The sequence below is a fragment of the Trichechus manatus genome, unplaced genomic scaffold (genome assembly GCF_000243295.1).
Source record: "Trichechus manatus latirostris isolate Lorelei unplaced genomic scaffold, TriManLat1.0 scaffold00030, whole genome shotgun sequence".
NCBI lineage: Eukaryota > Metazoa > Chordata > Mammalia > Sirenia > Trichechidae > Trichechus > Trichechus manatus.
This window is the reverse complement of record NW_004443966.1, coordinates 13,846,194-13,864,623: the sequence shown is the minus strand read 5'-3', so window position 1 is coordinate 13,864,623 and position 18,430 is coordinate 13,846,194. Positions and strand designations below refer to the sequence as shown.

General features: G+C 46.3%; 1 protein-coding gene across 1 annotated transcript in view; it reads left to right on the top strand.

The window, feature by feature from the left end:
- ITGA11 (integrin subunit alpha 11) overlaps positions 1–18,430 on the top strand; it is a 118,774-nt gene that overhangs the window by 50,512 nt on the left and 49,832 nt on the right. Inside the window, 5 exon segments of the mRNA XM_012555033.1 lie at positions 4,338–4,465; positions 6,167–6,315; positions 11,079–11,223; positions 11,996–12,161; positions 13,920–13,990. Coding sequence (XP_012410487.1) covers positions 4,338–4,465; positions 6,167–6,315; positions 11,079–11,223; positions 11,996–12,161; positions 13,920–13,990 — 659 coding nt within the window.

Genomic DNA, 18,430 nt, shown 5'->3' with positions numbered 1-18,430 from the left:
TCGCTCCTTGGGAGAAAAGACCTGGCTATCTGCTCCTGTAAAGATTACAGCCTAGGAAACCCTATGGGGCAGTTCTACTCTGTCCTACAAGGTCACTATGAGTCAAAATCTACTCAATGGCAACAGGTTTGGATTTTTTTGGTTGTTATAGTACCAATGTTTTGTTGGATTGGTATTGGCCATTTTGAATTGGACAATCATATTGTCTACTGTGCCAGGAATGACAAATTGAAGAGGGATGGTGTCACATTCATCACCAAAATGAACATTTCAAGATCTATGCTGAAGTCCAACGCTGTCAGTGACAGGATAATATCCATACGCTTACAAGAAAGACCAGTTAATACGACTCATTATTCAAATTTACCCACCAACCACTAATGCCAAAGATGAAGAAATCGAAGAATTTTACCAACTTCTGCAGTGCGAAATTGATCAAACAAGCATTCAAGATGCATTGAGTAGAATTCAAAAGCTGGAAACAAAGAAGAAGGGATCAGTAGTTGGAAAATATGGCTTTGGTGATAGAAACCATGCAGGAGATCTTATGAGAGAATTTTGCAAGACCAACAACTTACTCATTGCAAATAGCTCTTTTTAACGACATAAATGGTGACTATACACATAGACCTCGCTGGATAGAATACACAGGAATCAAATAGACTACATCTGTGGAGAAAGTCTGTGGATACGCTCAATATCATCAGTCAGAACAAGGCCAGAGGCTGACTGCAGAACAGACCATCAAGTACTCGCATGCAAATTCAAGTTGAAGCTGAGGAAAATTAAAACAAGTCTATGAGAGCCAAAGTATGACCTTGAGTATATCCCACCTGCATTTAGAGACAATTTCAAGAATACATTTGACACATAAAACACTAATTACCAAAGACCAGGAGAGTTAATGGATGACATCAAGCACATCATACATGAAGAAAGCAAAAGGTCATTTAAATGACAGTTAAGAAAGAAAAGACCAAAACGGATGTTAGAAGAGACTCTGAAACTTGCTGTTGAACATAGAGTAGCTAAAGTTAATGGAAGAAATAAAGAAGTAAAAGAGCTGAACAGAAGATTTCAAAGAGCAGCAAGAAGACAAAGTAATGTATTATAATGACATGTACAAAGACCTGGAGTTAGAAAACCAAAAGGGAAGAACACATTTGGCATTTCTCAAGCTGAAAGAACTGAAGAACAAATTCAAGCCTCAAGTTGTAATACTGAAGGATTCTATGGGCAAAAAATTAAATAACTCAGGAAGCATCAAAAGAAGATGGAAGGAATACATAGAGTCACTGTACCAAAAAGAATTGGTCGATGTTCAACAATTTCAGGAGGTAATATATGATCTAGAACCAATGGTACTGAAGAAAGAAGTCCAAGCTGCACTGAGGGCATTGGCAAAAACCAAGGCTCCAGGAAATGACAAAATACCAGTTGAAATGTTTCAACAAACGGATGCAATGCTGAAAGCATTCACACGTTTATGCCAAGAAATTTGGAAGACAGCTACCTGGCCAACCAGCTTGAAGTGATCTATATTCCTGCCCATTCCAAAGAAAGGTGATCCAACAGAATGCAGAAATTGTCGAACAATATCATTAATATCACACGCAAGTAAAATTATGCTGAAGACAATGCAAAAACAGTTGCAGCAGTATACCGACAGGGAACTACCAGAAATTCAGGCTGGATTCAGAAGAGGACATGAAACAAGGAATATCATTGCTGACGTCAGATAGATCTTGGCTGAAAGCAGAGAATACCAGAAAGATATTTACCTGTGTCTTGTTGACTATGAAAAGACATTCGACTGCGTGGATCATAATAAATTATGGATAACATTGTGAAGAATGGGAATTCCGGATGCTTATGAGGAATCTGTACATAGACCAAGACACAGTTGTTTGAACAGAACGAGGGGATACTGCATGGTTTAAAATCAGGAAAGGTGTGCATCAGGGTTGTATCCTGTCACCATACTTATTCAATCTGTATGCTAAACAAATAATCTGAGAAGCTGGACTATATGAAGAAGAATGTGGCATCAGGATTGGAGGAAGACTCAGTAACAACCTGCCATATGCAGATGACACAACCTTGCTTGCTGAAAGCGAAGGAGACTTGAAGCACTTACTGACGAAGATCAAAGACTACAGTTTTCAGTATGGATTACACCTCAGCATAAAGAAAACAAAATCCACACAACTGGATCTATAAGCAATATCATGATAAATGGGAAAAATCTGCTGCAAAAGACCTCTTTAAAGTGTTAAAAAGCTAAGATGTCACTTTGGGGATTAAGGTGCACCTGACCCAAGCCATGGTATTTTCAATCACCTCATATGCATGTGAAAGCTGGACAATGAATAAGGAAGACAAAAGAACTGATGCCTTTGAATCATGGTGTTAATGAAGAAGATTGAATATACCATGGACTGCCAGAAGAAAGAACAAATCTGTCCTGGAAGAAGTACAGCCAGAATGCTCCTTAGAAGCAAGAATGGCAAGACTTCATCTTACATACTTTGGACATGTTATCAGGAGGAACCAGTCTGTCTTAGTCATCTAGTGCTGCTCTAACAGAAATAGCACAAGTGGATGGCTTTCAACAAGAGAAACTTATTCTCTCACAGTCCAGTAGGCTACAAGTCCCAAATCAGGGCATCAGCTCCAGGGGAAGGCTCCCTCTCTCCACTGGCTCTGGAGGAAGGTCCTTGTGATGCATCAGTCCTCCCTTGGTCTGAGAGCATCTCAGCACAGGAACCTCAGGTCCAAAGGACGCGCTCTGCTCCCGGCACTGCTTTCTTGGTGGTATGAGGTTCCCATGTGTCTCTGCTCGCTTTTCTCTTTTATATCTCAAAAGAGATTGGATTAAGACACTATCTAATCTTGTAAACCTCATCAGCATAACCTCATCACAGTGACAGAATTTACAACACATAAGGAGATCACATATAACCTCATCATAGTGATAGAGTTTACAACACGTAAGGAAATCACATCAGATTACACAATCATACAATACTGGGAATCATGACGTAGCCAAGTTGCTACACACGTTTTTTGGGGGACACAATTCAATCTTTGACACAGTCCCTGGAGAAAGGACATCATGCTTGGTAAAAGTAGAAGGTCAGCAAAAACGAGGAAGACTCTCAATAAGAAGGATTGACACCGTGGCTGCAACAATGGGCTTAAAACAACAACGGTTGTGAGAATGGCGCAGGACTGGGCAGTGTTTCGTTCTGTTGTACGTAAGTTCACTGTGAGTCAGAACTAACTCGATGGCACCCAACAACAACAACAACGTTTCATTGGTTTTCTTTGTTGATTTTTGCTGTTCCCTTTAACTTGGTATTAATGCTACAGAGCTATGAAGTAATCTTTGTTAACATAGCAGAGGCAGAGACAAAGACACTAGAGCGTGGCCTGATGATGTCATTAGCACATTAAGTGGTTTGCTTTCAAATAGGATCCCTGGATGGTGCAACCAGTTAACACCCTTGGCAGCTACCCAAAAGAATGGAAGTTGGAGTCCACCCAGAGACATCTCAGAAGAAAGGCCTAGCAATCTCTTTCCAAAAAATCAGTCATTAAAACCCCTTTGGAGCACAGTTCTACTCTAACACACATGGGGTCTCCATTAGTCGGGGTTGACTTGATGACAACTGGTTGGTTTGTTTAAAAAATAAATAAAAATAGGATCAGCTAAGATTTGAGTACTTGCTTTGTGCTCAGCCTTTTAGAAGCATCACTTTATTAAATCCTCATGGCAACCCTCAACTATCATTATGCCTGTTGTACAGAAGAGAAAACTGACGTTGAGAAATTAAGTAACTTGCCCAAGGTCACTGAGCTAGTGAGTGGCAAATCCAGGAGTCAACAGTCCAATGCTGGACTCCACACCCTAGCCATACACCATGCTGCCCTCCTGAAAAGGGAAACCCATTCATTTGGGCTGAGAGTGGTAAATACAAGCCTGCCTGTTACAGTAAAACAAATGAGAACGAGCTACTGGTTTGAGCAGTGTTGGCTGCCTCGGAAACATTGACCACCCAAGGGCAATCAATCTGGATAAAGACCAGAGGCAGTCAGACTTACTTGAACTTTGTTCAAATAGCCAACACATAAGGTGAAGCAGACCAAGGGATTCCTGGGTTTCTTATTCATGTGGCCCAAATACATGTCCTGCCCTAGGATGGCTTCCCACCCCAGGGAATGACACACACATGGCAGAGTCATTCTTCTATCATCCTTTGGACAATCATCCAAAGGATCAGAGATTTGCAGACACTGGCTCCTTGGGTAGCCGTGACCGTGTCCCCACTTCCCAGGGTGCCAGACCTACATGGACATCATCATTGTCCTGGATGGCTCTAACAGCATCTACCCCTGGGTGGAGGTTCAGCACTTCCTCATCAACATTCTGAAGAAGTTCTACATTGGGCCCGGGCAGATCCAGGTGAGCATCTCTAGGGTTCTTTCCTCCTCTGAACAGGGACCAATGACAGATGCTGCCTTTATGTGTGGGGAGCATCTCTGCATGCACTAAGAACGTGTAGGAGAAAGGACCAGTGCTGGTGGGGCCAGCCAGCACCAGGGCCCTCAGCCCAGGACACCATCTCTGGTGGTCACATCGAGGGACGGTTTTGGGGAGGCCTTACTTTGCAGGTCAAACACTGCCACTTATTAAGAAAAAGGAGTCCCTGGGTGACACAAACAGTTAAGTGCTTGGCTACTAACCAAAAGGTTGGCATTCAAAGCTATCCAGAGGCGCCTTGAAAGAAAGGCCTGGCGATTTCCTTCCAAAAGGTCACAGCCATGAAAACCCTACAGAGCACAGTTCTACTCTGCAACACATGGGGTCGCCATGAGTCAGAATTGACTCAATGGCAACTGTTACTAAGGAAGACTTTGACCAGCTAGAAAGTGAGAAGGAAGGCAGGAAAGGTTGAGTAGGCACAAACCCTGTTGAATGAGACACAGAGGAGAATTGGGCATATTGATCTTGGAGAGAAGAAGACTGGTGGGGGAGGTAACAGCTGCCAGCACATATTTGAAATGCTGCCTGCTAAAGACGGGATAGACTTAGTCCACACTGTTTTGCAGGTCAAATGAGGCGCAGTGAATAGCAGTCACAAGGGGGCAGATTTCAAGCCAATCTAAGCAATTACATTTTTAACAATTTGAGCTGTTCAAAAGGGGGTACCCCCTACTGGAAAACTATATTCAGGGTATCATGGAAGAAACATCCATAATTAGGAAGGCAGTGTACCAAATAAACATCACGGGCCTACCCAACGATAACATTTTATGATTCTATTCCGAGTATAGGTCTTTAAGGTGCTTTGTTTATTTTGAAGTTATTAATACACCTACTCTTCACTTATTGACTGTCTCGTTATCTGACATTTCACACGTATGACAACAGTAAAAAAATCTACTCTCCTACTATTTTGCACATTAACAACGTGCTCTGACAGTAACGAATGCCAAGGTGCGAGGCGAAAGTAATGCTAGCTATGATGGTTAAGGCTATGTGTCACCTTGGCCAGGCCATGAATCTCAATGGTTTGGCAGTTATATAGTGACATAATTTGGCAGTTATGTAATGATGTAATTTGGCAGTTATGTAATGATCTAGTCATCCTCCATTTTGTGATCTGATGTGGTCATCCTCCATTTTGGTATAACGACCATGTCTTTGTAACCTAACCACGTCGATAAGTGAGGAGTGGGTGTATTGCCAATATTTTATCAACCTTAAGGATAAAAGATTCTCTTTTTTAAGTGTTACGGGACCTTAATTCCAGAGTTTGGTGAACAACGTCATGGCCCTCCACCCAGACTGTTCCTAATAGTTTAGACTTTGTTCATGTCCTGGCTTAACTTTTGTCATTCTAAGTAAGAAACTTAATCTGTTGGACCTTTCTTTAAATCACAGATATTTTCCTCCCCTGACATGCACCTCCCACTTATCCCACCAAGCCATCAATCATTTCTGGAACTTCTTTTCCACCAGTTACTGTTTCTTGGGAATGTCTTCAGCCCTCCCCACTCCTGAACCATCATAGACAAAGAGATGACTCCTGGGGATTCTCAGATCTAAGATCTACGTTTTAGGAGGTCATGAGGTGCTGTTCTCCTCTCCTCTAACTTGCAGGTTGGAGTTGTTCAGTATGGAGAAGACGTGGTGCATGAGTTTCACCTCAATGACTACAAGTCTGTAAAGGATGTGGTAGAAGCTGCCAGCCACATTGAGCAGAGAGGAGGAACAGAGACCCGGACAGCATTTGGCATAGAATTTGCTCGGTAAAAAGAAAAATCTCAGATACTGTTCTAGTTATCTATTGCTGCATAACAAACCACCCCAAAATTTAGTACCTTAAAATAATAATTTACTTAATCTCTCAAAGTTCTGGGGGTTGACAAGTTTCAGCTGGGAGGTTCTCTCTTGAGTTCTTTCATGTGGTTGCAATCTGGTGTCACCTGGGGTGGTTTTCATCTGAAGGTTCAACTGAGCTGGACGTTCAAGATGGTTCACTCACATCCTGGCTGTTGGCTGAGAGCTCAGCTGGGGCTGTCACCTGAGTACTCACACATGGCCATATGGGTTGGTCTTCTCACTGCATGGCAGCTAGGTTCTAAGAGGGAATGTCCCCACAGCAAGCTTTCCAGGAGACCCAGGTAGGAACTACAAGGCTGTCTATGACCTAACCACGGAAATGCCACAACATAACTTCTGACACGTTCTATTGGTCAAGAAGTCACTAAGGCCAGCCCAGATTCAAGGGAAAGAGAATTTGATTCTGCCTCTTAGTAGAGGAGTGGCAAGGTCACATTGCAGAAGAGCATTTGGGATGAGGGACACTGTTGCAGCCAACTTTGGAAAATGTGTTCTGCCACAGATACCCTATAAAATGTGTGTAGGTTCTAGGAGGGCAGAACCTTCCTGCAGAACAGCTAGTTACGTATTCGTCTTCACTGAGATGGGAAGAACGCAGTTAACTCTAACACCTGAGATTGGAGAGTAATGAGGCTGGTTCTTTACAAAACACACCAGAACTCACTCATCAGAATGAATATTCTCTCTAGAAGTTGTCCCCACAGGAGCTGTCCCCAGTAACACTGCCATTGCTCAATCCTTGTGCTTGCCCCATTGAAATTAGCCCATTTTAAAGGCAATTCCCCAATATCTTTTGAACCAAGTCCTAATCTCCTAAGATGACGTCAAAGGCATTTAGATTTTAAATGTGTAAATTTTACGCCTATGAAGGTAAGTTCTGCTAAAACCACAGTCCCATTACCTTAAAATCCCACCTCGCATAGTGCTTAACAAATTCCACTGTGTACGAGCTGTTACTAAACAGTATCGTGATTTCATGTGGTCAAAAGATTAATGTCCTTCCAGCCTCATAACTCCTTATGGTTAAGTCATCGCTCAGCTAATATAGTTCTGTTTGCTGAAAAAACTTGCTCAAGCTTTTCCTAAATGAGCACTCTTCAGTGTGAAGACGGTTCTCTTATTCATCCTCACGAAGAACAGGCCATTTTGTTGTTTTTCCATCACTGGGGTGCACCAGCTGAGCCTCTGAGGCTCCCAGCAGGCCCTCGTGGAACGGTTGGCTGGGGTGACAGAGAACGCCTGTGACCACCAAGCTATCACTTCCTTGGTGCAAAGCTAATTGACTCACACAGGGATGAAGCCTACTGTTTTGGTCTCATTTTGCAGCGCACCAGCCGCAGGTCCATTATAAGTGTGTGAGTCCCCAGGTAGTTGGACCCGGTAATGATTCATGAGCACCACAAGGTTATGCAACTTCACCTCGAGTGAAGTTTGAAATTCCAAGCTTCCCAGCCTGCCAAGCTCAGGTCCCAGTGTCTTTTAAGGTGAAAAGTGGTCTCTCCTCACTCAGTTATTCATAATGCGATGTTTTTCTGTACACCTACTAAGTGCAAAGATCCTGGCCATGGACTTGAGAGATTACAAAGATGATAACCTGTAGCCCCCAGCCTTGGCTCACAGCCCAATAGGGGAGCTCACCCTAACCCAATGAGGACTGAGAGCCCTCCCTGGAGAGGGGCCCGAAAGGATTGCCATGAAAGGGTAGAATTTGACCTGTCCTAGGTGGTGCAAATGATTAACATGCTCAGCTGCTAACCAAAAGGCTGGACATTCAAGTCTAGCCAGAGGCACCTCAGAAGAAAGGCCTGGTGAAATATCAGCCATTGAAAACCCTATGGAGCACAGTTCTACTCTGACACTCATGACATCACCGTAAGTCAGAATCATCTTGACAGCAACTCACTAGAAAGACCCATGGAAGTCCAGCAGAAAGGTGGAGAGAAGGCGCTCTACAGAGAGGACCACCTGAATAAGCACAGTTGTTGTTGTTGGGTGCTGTGGAGTCGATCCCAACTCACAGCGACCCCACGTGACAGAGTAGAACTGCCCCATAGGGTTTTCTTGGCTGTAATCTTTACAGGAGCAGATCACCAGTTCTTTCTCCCACAGAGCGGTTGGGTGGGTTCGAACTGCCAAACTTTCGGTTAGCAGACGAGAGCTTACCCATTTGCACCAGGGTTCCTCGGGTAAAGGCAGGTGAGAGAGAAAGTCTGAGGAGCACTCGCATCCAGAGCTATGCTCCTTCGACTACCGTGTGGGATTCGTGTTGGGGAGCAGGGAGCCATGCAGCTAGAAAGATGAGTTGGAACCAGGTTGTGAGGGCAATGATGATGTTTTAGCTAACGCAAGCAGTGAGTAGCCACGGAAGGTTCTTGAGCACGAGAGTGTTATCATCAGATGTGGCATTTAGAAGGTGAATCTGGCAGCCACGTATGGTTGGGAGTGGCGTTCTGTGACGTAACGTGGGCTGATGGTCCCTGAACAACGCGGTACGAACCCTTTGTTCACTCAACACATTTTTATTGAGCCTCACACTTGTTTTAGGCACTGGGTGTCGATGAGCAAAGAAAACAGACACAAAGTCGAGGCGGACAATAAACAGACAAGTAAGGCAGTGTGCTGGAAGGAGGTAGACGCTATGGGAAATAACTGAGCTGGGTAAAAGGGGTTGAGCAGGTTGAGAGGGCAGGTGTGTAATTAGCATTAACAAGGTGGTCAGGGGAAGGGTGCAGACTTGCAGAACATGATGAGCTGGCCAAGCAGGTATCTGGGAAGGGGGTGGGGGATAGGGGGACGGGGAGTTGTTCCAAGGAGGAGGACCAGCTCAGCCACAGGCCGTAAGATAGGAATGTGCCTGGATCAGCAAAAGTCCAGTGTGGCCAGAGTGGAGTGAGCAGGAGAAGAGCTCAGAGGGAGAACAGGGGCCAGGTCACTTAGGGCCTGCTGGGCCATTGTAGGGACCTGGGCTTTTCCCTGAGAGAGCCTGGAGCCACTGCAGATTCTGAGCAGGAAAGAAACATGATCTGACCTACATTTCAATGGATCCCTCTGGCTCCCAGGCTCATGGAACCTGCCGTGAGTGTCAAGTTCTCAAGGAACTTATGATCTAATTTACAAAGGAACCAAACCCTAGTTCCTTTCACAATACAAAAATCACGGTTTAAAACCTGATGAATCGTACAGATATTCACACTATTACAGACTCATACAGATAATTCACCCTCTTCCATTATATAGAAATGTGAAATTTTTCTTGGCTCCGTATATAACAAAACCTATTTTTCCCCTGCCACGCTTTCTTGCATGGAGTTTTGCCCTTGGACCTGGCAATGAGATCATGGAAGCAACTAGAATCTTTTCTGAGAGAATGGCAGAGTTCTCCCTCCCTGGGGTCATGCATAATCCCTGGATTTGCTTTAGCTGAGTGTGCCACTGTGGCCCTTTGGTCCGCAGCTTATATTAAATCTCAATTTTTTTAAGTCACTATATCCAGAATATCATAGAGAATGGCAGGCTATCTTTTTCTCTTAACTGGGAGCTTGAAGATATTCTGAACTAATTTATTCCAGGTTTTGTGAATTCCTCAACATCTAAATCATGCGCATCAGTGTGACAACTTGACATGTAACAAGAAATGCCTCTGGTAACCAAAGCCTTGTGGCACCAACATGGGCTTTAATCTGGCATTGTAGAGCCTAAATCTGTGGCGCATCCAGCCCTACCCTGTGTCAGGACTGTAAGGAATCACTACACAGTCCAAAAGTAATTTATTTTTCTATCCTTATGGAAACTTCCACCTGCTTGGCCAGACTCTTGGACATTCCCTTGTCTGTACTTCTCAGAACCTCACAGTGTAGAGGAGGGCTGCCCACTGAGGCGTCAAGAGCCAGTGATGGTTCGGGAGCCAGGTTTTCATGCTTGATAGACCAGCTGCCAGCTGCAAAAGCATCTCTGCTGCATTAAGGGTCAATGTGTCAGCCCCATAGTCCCCTGGGTGCCCTATCGGTGGGCCAAGCTCGTGCTTTGGGCATTGAAAACAAAATAAAAAGTGAGAAACAGAAATATTTTTGATATTTAATATCACAAATATTCAATATTCCCAAAACAGAATCAAAATAGTCCTCATGGGAGAAATCGGAACCTTGTCAGACTTCATCACACGTGTTTTATGGAGTTTTGAGTATTGAATTACTCTTGCACTTCACCTTTTCAGTACTTAGGGAAGTAGTTCTTCACTCTGGATTTTCGTTAGAACTTTTGAAAAATAGTGATGCCCAGGCCACACCCCAGAGATTCTGATTTCTGGATCTGGTGGGGCCTGGGCATCATTTTTTTTTTTTTTTTTTTAAGTCCCAGGTGATTTTAATGTACAGCTGGGTTTTTGAACCACTAATTTAGTACTTCTTAAGGTCTACGTCTGACCCTGAGCTCCCCTCCCAGTCTCACCCCATCCCCTCTGTCTGCCCCAAACAGCAAGTTCAGTACCCTAAAGAGGCTTTTTAAAGACAAGCAGATATGAAACCCATCTGAGCAGCTAGTCAAAGACTAGCCTGGGCATCTCGAGCTGGCCACTTCTTTGGTTTGAGGCCCCAGCACTTGTGGGGCTTCCCAAGGCGGACTCAGTCCATCTCTACTTCCCTCTTCTAACTCTCCCTGTGCTCGGTTCCAGCTCAGAGGCTTTCCAGAAAGGTGGAAGGAAAGGGGCCAAGAAGGTGATGATTGTCATCACAGATGGGGAATCCCACGACAGCCCTGACCTGGAGAAGGTGATCCAGCAAAGCGAGAGAGACAATGTGACCAGATACGCTGTGGCTGTAAGTCCTGTCCCACCTCTCCTGCCCCCTGCCCCCTACCCCAGAGCTGCTGGCTACCATTTAGAGGGTTGACCGTCTACCCCTGGGGACGTCAAAGGGGCATTTTCCAGGCAGTGTAACAAGCTGTCCAGGTTGTTGTTGTTGTTGTTAGGTGCAATCAAGTCACGGTGACCCTGTGTACAACAGAACGAAACACCGCCCAGTCCTGCGCCGTCCTCATGATTGTTGTTAGGCCTGAGCCCACTGTTGCAGCCAGTATGTCAATCCATCTCATTGAGGGTCTTCCTGTTTTGGGCTAACCTTCTACTTTACCAAGCATGATGTCCTTCTCCATGTTGAGAGATCCTCAAATCAAGCCTCTCCTTATTTCATTCTCTTCTAAAGACAAGCTGAGGATCTTCTTCCTGCACTATCCAGGCCTACCCACAAGTTTTCTTCTTCTCTTCCTCCCTTCCGCCTCCCCCTCCCCCTCCCCTTCCCCTCCTTCTCTCTTCTTCTTCTTCTTCACTAGGGAGGTTCTGAAACCATGGAAAACTAGAAAACACCCCCTGGCCCCCATCCACCATAGTCCTAGCTTAGAATAGGTACCTTATCTTGTCTCTACAAGGCAGTTTGTTACAAAACACAGACGGGACCTCAAGGACTGCCTATGGCTCCTGGAGCAGTCATGGAGCCAGACCAGCCTGCGGCCTGTGGGGTCAGGGGCCATGGGGTGAGCGGGGAAATCTGTGCTATGTCCTGGTTTGTCGTCCCTGCCCCTGTTCCCTGGCAGGTCCTGGGCTACTACAACCGCAGAGGGATCAATCCAGAAACTTTTCTAAATGAAATTAAATACATCGCCAGCGACCCCGATGACAAGCATTTCTTCAATGTCACCGACGAGGCGGCCCTGAAGGACATTGTCGATGCCCTGGGGGACAGGATCTTCAGCCTGGAAGGTGAGCAAGACATGCCAAGAGGGGGTTCACCATCCTGGGCTCACAGCACGTAAACCCCACAGAGCAAAACCCAGTCCCACAGAATGGAATGGTTTCTCAGGTTGCTGTTAGCTGCCTCGGGATCATTGTGATCCATAGGGTTTTCACTGGCTGATTTTCGGAAATAGATCACCAGGACTTTCTTCCTAGTCTATCTTGATCTGGAAGCTCCACTGAAACCTGTTCAGCATCCTAGCAAACACACAAGTGAATAGTAATTGTACCTGAGGGGCAATGGCCAGGAATCGAACCTGGGTCTCCACAAGGAAGACAAGAATTCTCCCACTAAGCTACCACGGCCCCCTGATTTAGAAGGAGTCCTGCCTTTTTGCTAAATGCCGACAAGGGAGCACCACTCAGTGCTGGACATGGGGCTCTGCACTTTATGGACAATCCCCAAAGGTGGTTTTGCTGATAATTTCCTCATTTTACTGCTGAGGAAAGTGATCTCAAAAGAGGTGACTTACACAAGCTCACACAGCCTGGGAAGGGCTTGGGGTTTGAACTAGGGTTGCCACATTTAACAGATTAGCCAGATTTAGCCAATATAAAGCACATTATATGGGGCATGTTTATACTAAAAAAAAGTATTTATTGTTTATCTGAAATTCAGATTTAACTGGGAAGCCTGTATTTTATCTGGCAACCCTAATGGGCCTGCCTCCATAGCCTGGAGTGTTTAATCCCTCGTCTCACTGCCTCCCACTCTGCCACAAGCATTTTTTGCAGAGTTCCTTGAAGTTGCCTCTGTCTTCATAATTTAAACTCTATTTTTGATTTGCACACACCTCGTTGACAGCATATATTGCTATAGTGGGCCCTTCCAACACTGGGCTTTGGGCATATGGTAGCATTGTAAAAAGAAATCAAAGGCATTGTTCCAAAGCCCGGGAAGCCTGCAGTGCGTTGGAAATGATAAACTCCAAACGCATGAGAAGAGCCATAAGCAGCCCTTACCTTGTTGTTGGATGCCATTGCGTCGATTCCGACTCGTGGCAACCCCGTGTGACAGAGTAGAACTGCCTCACAAGATTTTCTTGGCTGCAATCTTTACGGAAGCAGATTGTGAGGTCTTTCTCCCTCGGAGCTGCTGGGTGGTTCTGGTTTCAGTTAGCAGCTGAGCGCCTGACAGTTGCGTCACCTGAAACAGCCCTCATGAGTATAAATAAACAGAAAGTATGAACGTATGACACCCACACCAGAACTTAAATATCCATATCAGGGTATTTCTCCTTAAAATGGTCCCCTTGGGTGATGAGAATATTGATTCCAATAACATGTTCGAGGGGCCTGTTTGTGGGGAGGCGCTTTCAGCACACTTGGGATTTCTTCTGCAAATACACGGTGGTGACAAGCCTCCTCCCGAGGGTAAACTTAATGGTTGGAATTATCCAAAGGCATCTGGAGCCAAGACTGGTGAATAATAGGGATGGACAAAGTGGGAAGTTCCGTTTTTTGCCAAAAATGTGGAATATTTATTTCCGTCCACTTTTCTTTGTTTCTTTTTCTGTTTTAACAGCTTTACAGTAGACATGCCTTTAATATAAATTGTTTCAGGCCCTTTTCAGAAGGAGGTACAAGTAGTAACCCCACCTGCCCACCTGGAAGGTGCTCCTACCCACAGGAGCCCTGCCCCCTGAAGATGCTACCCCAGGAAAGAGGAGGTGTAGGTTGAGCTCTCAGGCCTGGAACTAACATCTTTCTGTCCCTCGGTTTTAGGCACCAACAAGAACGAAACATCCTTCGGACTGGAAATGTCGCAGACGGGCTTCTCGTCACACGTGGTGGAGGTACGGGTTTAGGGTCACCTCCTGCTATCTCTCTCCCTCGCCTACTCTTACCCCTCCCAGCTCTCTCGGTCCGCCATCCACCTTTCATGGGCTGTCTCTTCTTCTCCCTTTCCCTCTGTCTTGGGGTGCCTCTGCTTCCCATCTTCTGTGGGCTGAATGAGGAGAATCAAGGTCTTCGTTCATGCTGCACTACTCGTCCCCCCAAGGACCAAAGGTCCCATTCAGTCCTTGTGTAACAACCATGTCGACTTGGTGAAACTGATCACATGTGCTCTAACAGTGCCCGAGGCAGCGTGATGGAGGGGCTTGCCCCTGTGTCCATGTGAGGAGGGTGGCCAGATGTCTCAGATGTGCTCCAGCAAGTGGCCGCTGGGCGCCCTCTCTGTGCCAACTCTGCATCCCGTTGCACAGATCCCAGGAGAGCCTGGCCCACAGATGGAGGGGGAGCATGGTGTCACACGCAGCATGTTGTAACTGGGGCTCAAACCTGTGTCCCGGGTCAAAACCTCTGGCAAGTCACTCACCTTCTCTGAGCTTCACCTGATCCTGGTTCCTAAGATGAGGAGGGGTCAGTGCCTGTGAAATGCTTTATAAACTGTCAGCCCCTCCCCAGGAGTAACACGTGGAAACATCTGCCTCCACGGGCGTGCTGTGCATAGACAGGCGTCCTAGGTGGGGTGGGTATTCTGCCGCCTCCTAATTACCAGAAACAACCTACTAGTCCATCCGATTTATATATCACTTTCATAATTCCATTGAATTCTCCTAACATCTGTGAGGTAGATAGGGCAGGTCTCCTTGTTGCCAGTTTGCAGATGAAGGAACGGAGCCACAGAAATGTTCAGTGACCTGTTAAAGTGACGTTAGCAAAAGAAATGTTCGTCTCATGCTCTTCCTTCCACCTCAAGAAGTCGCTCCATGAGAGAGTCTGGAATCTAAGGGGGCAGCGTTGGGGGTCTGAGTCAGAAATCCCAAACTGGAGGAGGGTGGGGACACACGCACGACATGCAGCAGGCAGATGGATGGACACACAACGCACGCTCCCATTTTTTTGAGCTGCATCTGGAGAATCTCATGGCCACTGTCTTGAATACAACAAGATGTAAATGCCCCAGCCATAAGCAACTATAATAATAAATTGCATTTGCAGAACACTTTCTACTTTTCCAGGAAATTCCTGCACCTCATTCCATGCTCAGAACATCCCTGCCAGGTGGCAGGTGGAAATATTTATGCCCATCTTAGGCAGTCAGATGAGCAAATCTTTTCAGTGCTTTCTCTGTGCTGGGCTCTGTGCTGCATGCCGGGAGAGATGCAAAAGTGAGCCTGCCCTCACGGAGCTCACAGTCTAGGGATAAGTAAGGAAGTGGCACAGAGGGACGAGAGCTTCCTTTTGCCCAAGTCAAGCAGCCAAGCATGTGCTCCAGCAGGACTAGCCCCCAGGTCTAAGGTCAGGGCTGATGAGAAGATGCAACAAGGAAATGCAATTTCATTCAATCCAACCAGCATTTGTCAAATGCTAGTATGTGCATGGCTCTGTGGAAGGGCCCAGAATGAACCGGAAATGATTCCTGCCACCAGGAGTCAGCATGCAAACAACCAGAGCGCCGTTCTCAGCTTTGAGAGTGGGATGAAAGAAACTATGGATGTCTCATAGGCAAAAGCTTACAACTTCAGAAGGGTTGCCCATCCGTGGAGGCACTGTGAAGACCCCTGCTCAAGTGCGGGACCAGAGAAGTATACATCTACACATCTAATTCTCCTCAAGGCAGTATGTGGTCAGGGTCTGGCAGAAGGAAAGGCCTAGGCTAGGGGAGGAGCGGGTGGTCAGCAAAGGGACTGGGAGGGAGTGAGTCCCTTAAGCACAAGAATTTCAGCAGCCACGGGAGGCAACAAGCAATAGAGCAGGAGTTGTGTATGCAGGCGGCGGGGAATCCTGGGCACAGACCAGGGCCAGCCCTGAGGTCAGGGACAGTGAGAGAATGAATGCCCCCATGTCTCCTTCTTCATCCACTCCACATCCATTTTTGCACATCTTCCTGTGTGTCAGGCTCTGTGCCAAGCACCAGGGATAGAACAGAGATTAACATTTCAGCTGACAGCACTTCATGGGCCAGTTGGGAAGAAAGACTCTTAAATGAGTAAGTTCGCTCTCCTGCTTCTAATACTGTGAATCTATGTATGTCCAGGGACTGGGGGGCTTAAAGAGAAGGGGAGGTGAAGATGGGCTTCAGGGATTTGGGGAAGCTTGAACTGAGCCTTGAGGATGGCCCAAACAGCTCAGGATGTTTAAGCAAAATGAGTCCCTGCAGGACTGATGGGTTCCCAGCTGCAGGACGGAAGACCAGCAGCTCCAAGTCCTAGCCCTTTATTTGGGTCAAGGAAAGGTCATGGACTGCCCTGGGCAGCTTCTTCCTCATCTGTCCAACTCTTGTTGTGTTCCTCCAGTCAGGAGGGGGTGGTCCGTATTGCCTCTCCCCATGCTCTGGACACAGATCCCAGTTATTCTATCACCCCTGACTACCTGGATCTTGTTTTCAAATAGCAATCATCTGGAAGTTTCCATCTGATAGAACTTTTTTTAAAGAGGTAATGCTGACATTGGAATCTGAGACTCTTGATTCTGAGGGGGAGGGGAGCCTCCAAAACCCAAAGACATGATGCAGTGATGGTGGGCTGCCTGATATGACCAATGTTTTGTTGCTATTTTAGAGCACAGAGGCCTTTCAGTGCTGGGCTGCTGCTGCCATCATAATTGGCCACAGCCATCCTGTCCCAGCAACCAGCTCCTCAGCTCTCAGGGTCAAGCAGACCTCTCTAGGGACCAAGGGCAGATGGGTCTACCCTTTCAGCTTTGCCCAGAGCAGGTTCTAAGCCGGTGTGGGTTCACTTCCTGAGCCAGCCACCAGCCCCTATCTCCTCCAGAAATGTTCCACAGGCGGCCTCAAACAGCTACTTCCTGAAAACATGTTGAACGAGCCTTCAGATTCCCTGAGCCTTTTAGTTACATTGGAAGGAAACGTCCCTGGACTTGAGGAAGGGGCCCCAGTAGAGTATTCTCAGATGGTACCTGGTTTGCTGCCATCTTATCTAGCTAGAAAACCAGCCATCAAGTTAGCAAGCATAAAAGCAACAAGATCAAGGAGGGACCAGAGTCCAGGGCAGAAGAGGAGACCCTAAGATATCATCTGGCCACTCATAGAGTCCAAGGTCCCCAGACTACAGGCAATGCATCCTAGGCTGGTGACAGAGGATTCAAACTACTGGGGAAGCCTGGGGAGCTGGAGCCATTCCAGAAAACTCTAGTCTTGATTTGCAAAAGAGAAAAGAGAGAATTCCAGAAATTACCATCTGGAAGGCTAGCTATGACCCCCTGGTCAAACTCTAGAATGGATCTTTAAGCCAATGGTTCCATTAGCATTTGGAAATGCATGCAAAGATGGCTAAGAGCCTCGTATTAGAGCTGGCTCCCTCCTGAGGTGGTGGACTCCCTTCAAGCTGGGTAATCAAGCAGAAGCTCCATGAATCTGCCAGAAAGCTTGTAAAAGGGATCCATACCTCAAAGGGAGGAGTAGAATCAGATTCTGTAATCCCCATGGGCCATGAGGGGAAAATGTGGAGGAAGAAGAGGGCTACAAAGAAGAGATGCCCATTGGCGATGGAGCTGCTGAGGAACTCCTCCCACACAAGGGCTCAGCAGAAGGAAGCTCACATTTACCCTCCTACACTGGAGTCTGTAAATCTGCCTCTAACACCAAACGTTTACTGAAGGAAGTAGTTTTATTGGGGTGGATTCTGTCCATACATAAATGTTGGTGACTCACCAGAGAGGGAAGGAGATTGTTTTCCTTTAACCTAAGGATGAAATCTCTTTTATCTGCCTCGTGATGATCCGGCAGAACTAGCTCTCAGTTAAGTTTTGAAACAAGCAAAGGTTAGGGGGCCTCATACCTTCCAGACCAGCAGCCCCAACCACCCTCCTGCCTCTTCAACCCGTGCTCTTCCCAAAGGCTCTCCTGAACTTGTACCTGGATAGCTAAGGTTATTGACTCTGAGGTTCTTAGCTGTTGAAGCCTTAAGGTGTGATTTTTCCTGTAAGTTTTGTGTTTGAACTAGTTTTATATTTCTGGTTTCATCAAAAATGAAAGAAATTGATCCGTAATGGTGAAATGAAGGATTGATATCTGGAGCTGAAAACCTCACCTGAGTCTCCTGAAATTGACCCCACAGCCCTGAACGGTGGACTCCTCCACCTGCCAGCTTGGGCAGGCACAGCTATCCCCTGCCCATGAAGCCAGGACATGGTAACCAAGGTCTGCCGGCATGCTATTCCAGATTGTTTGCAAGTTGATTCCTGGTGGCAGGAATCATTTCCAGTTCATTTTGGTGCTAACTCAGCCCCAGAATATTGTTCAATATAGATCTAGAAGATGAGCCCCC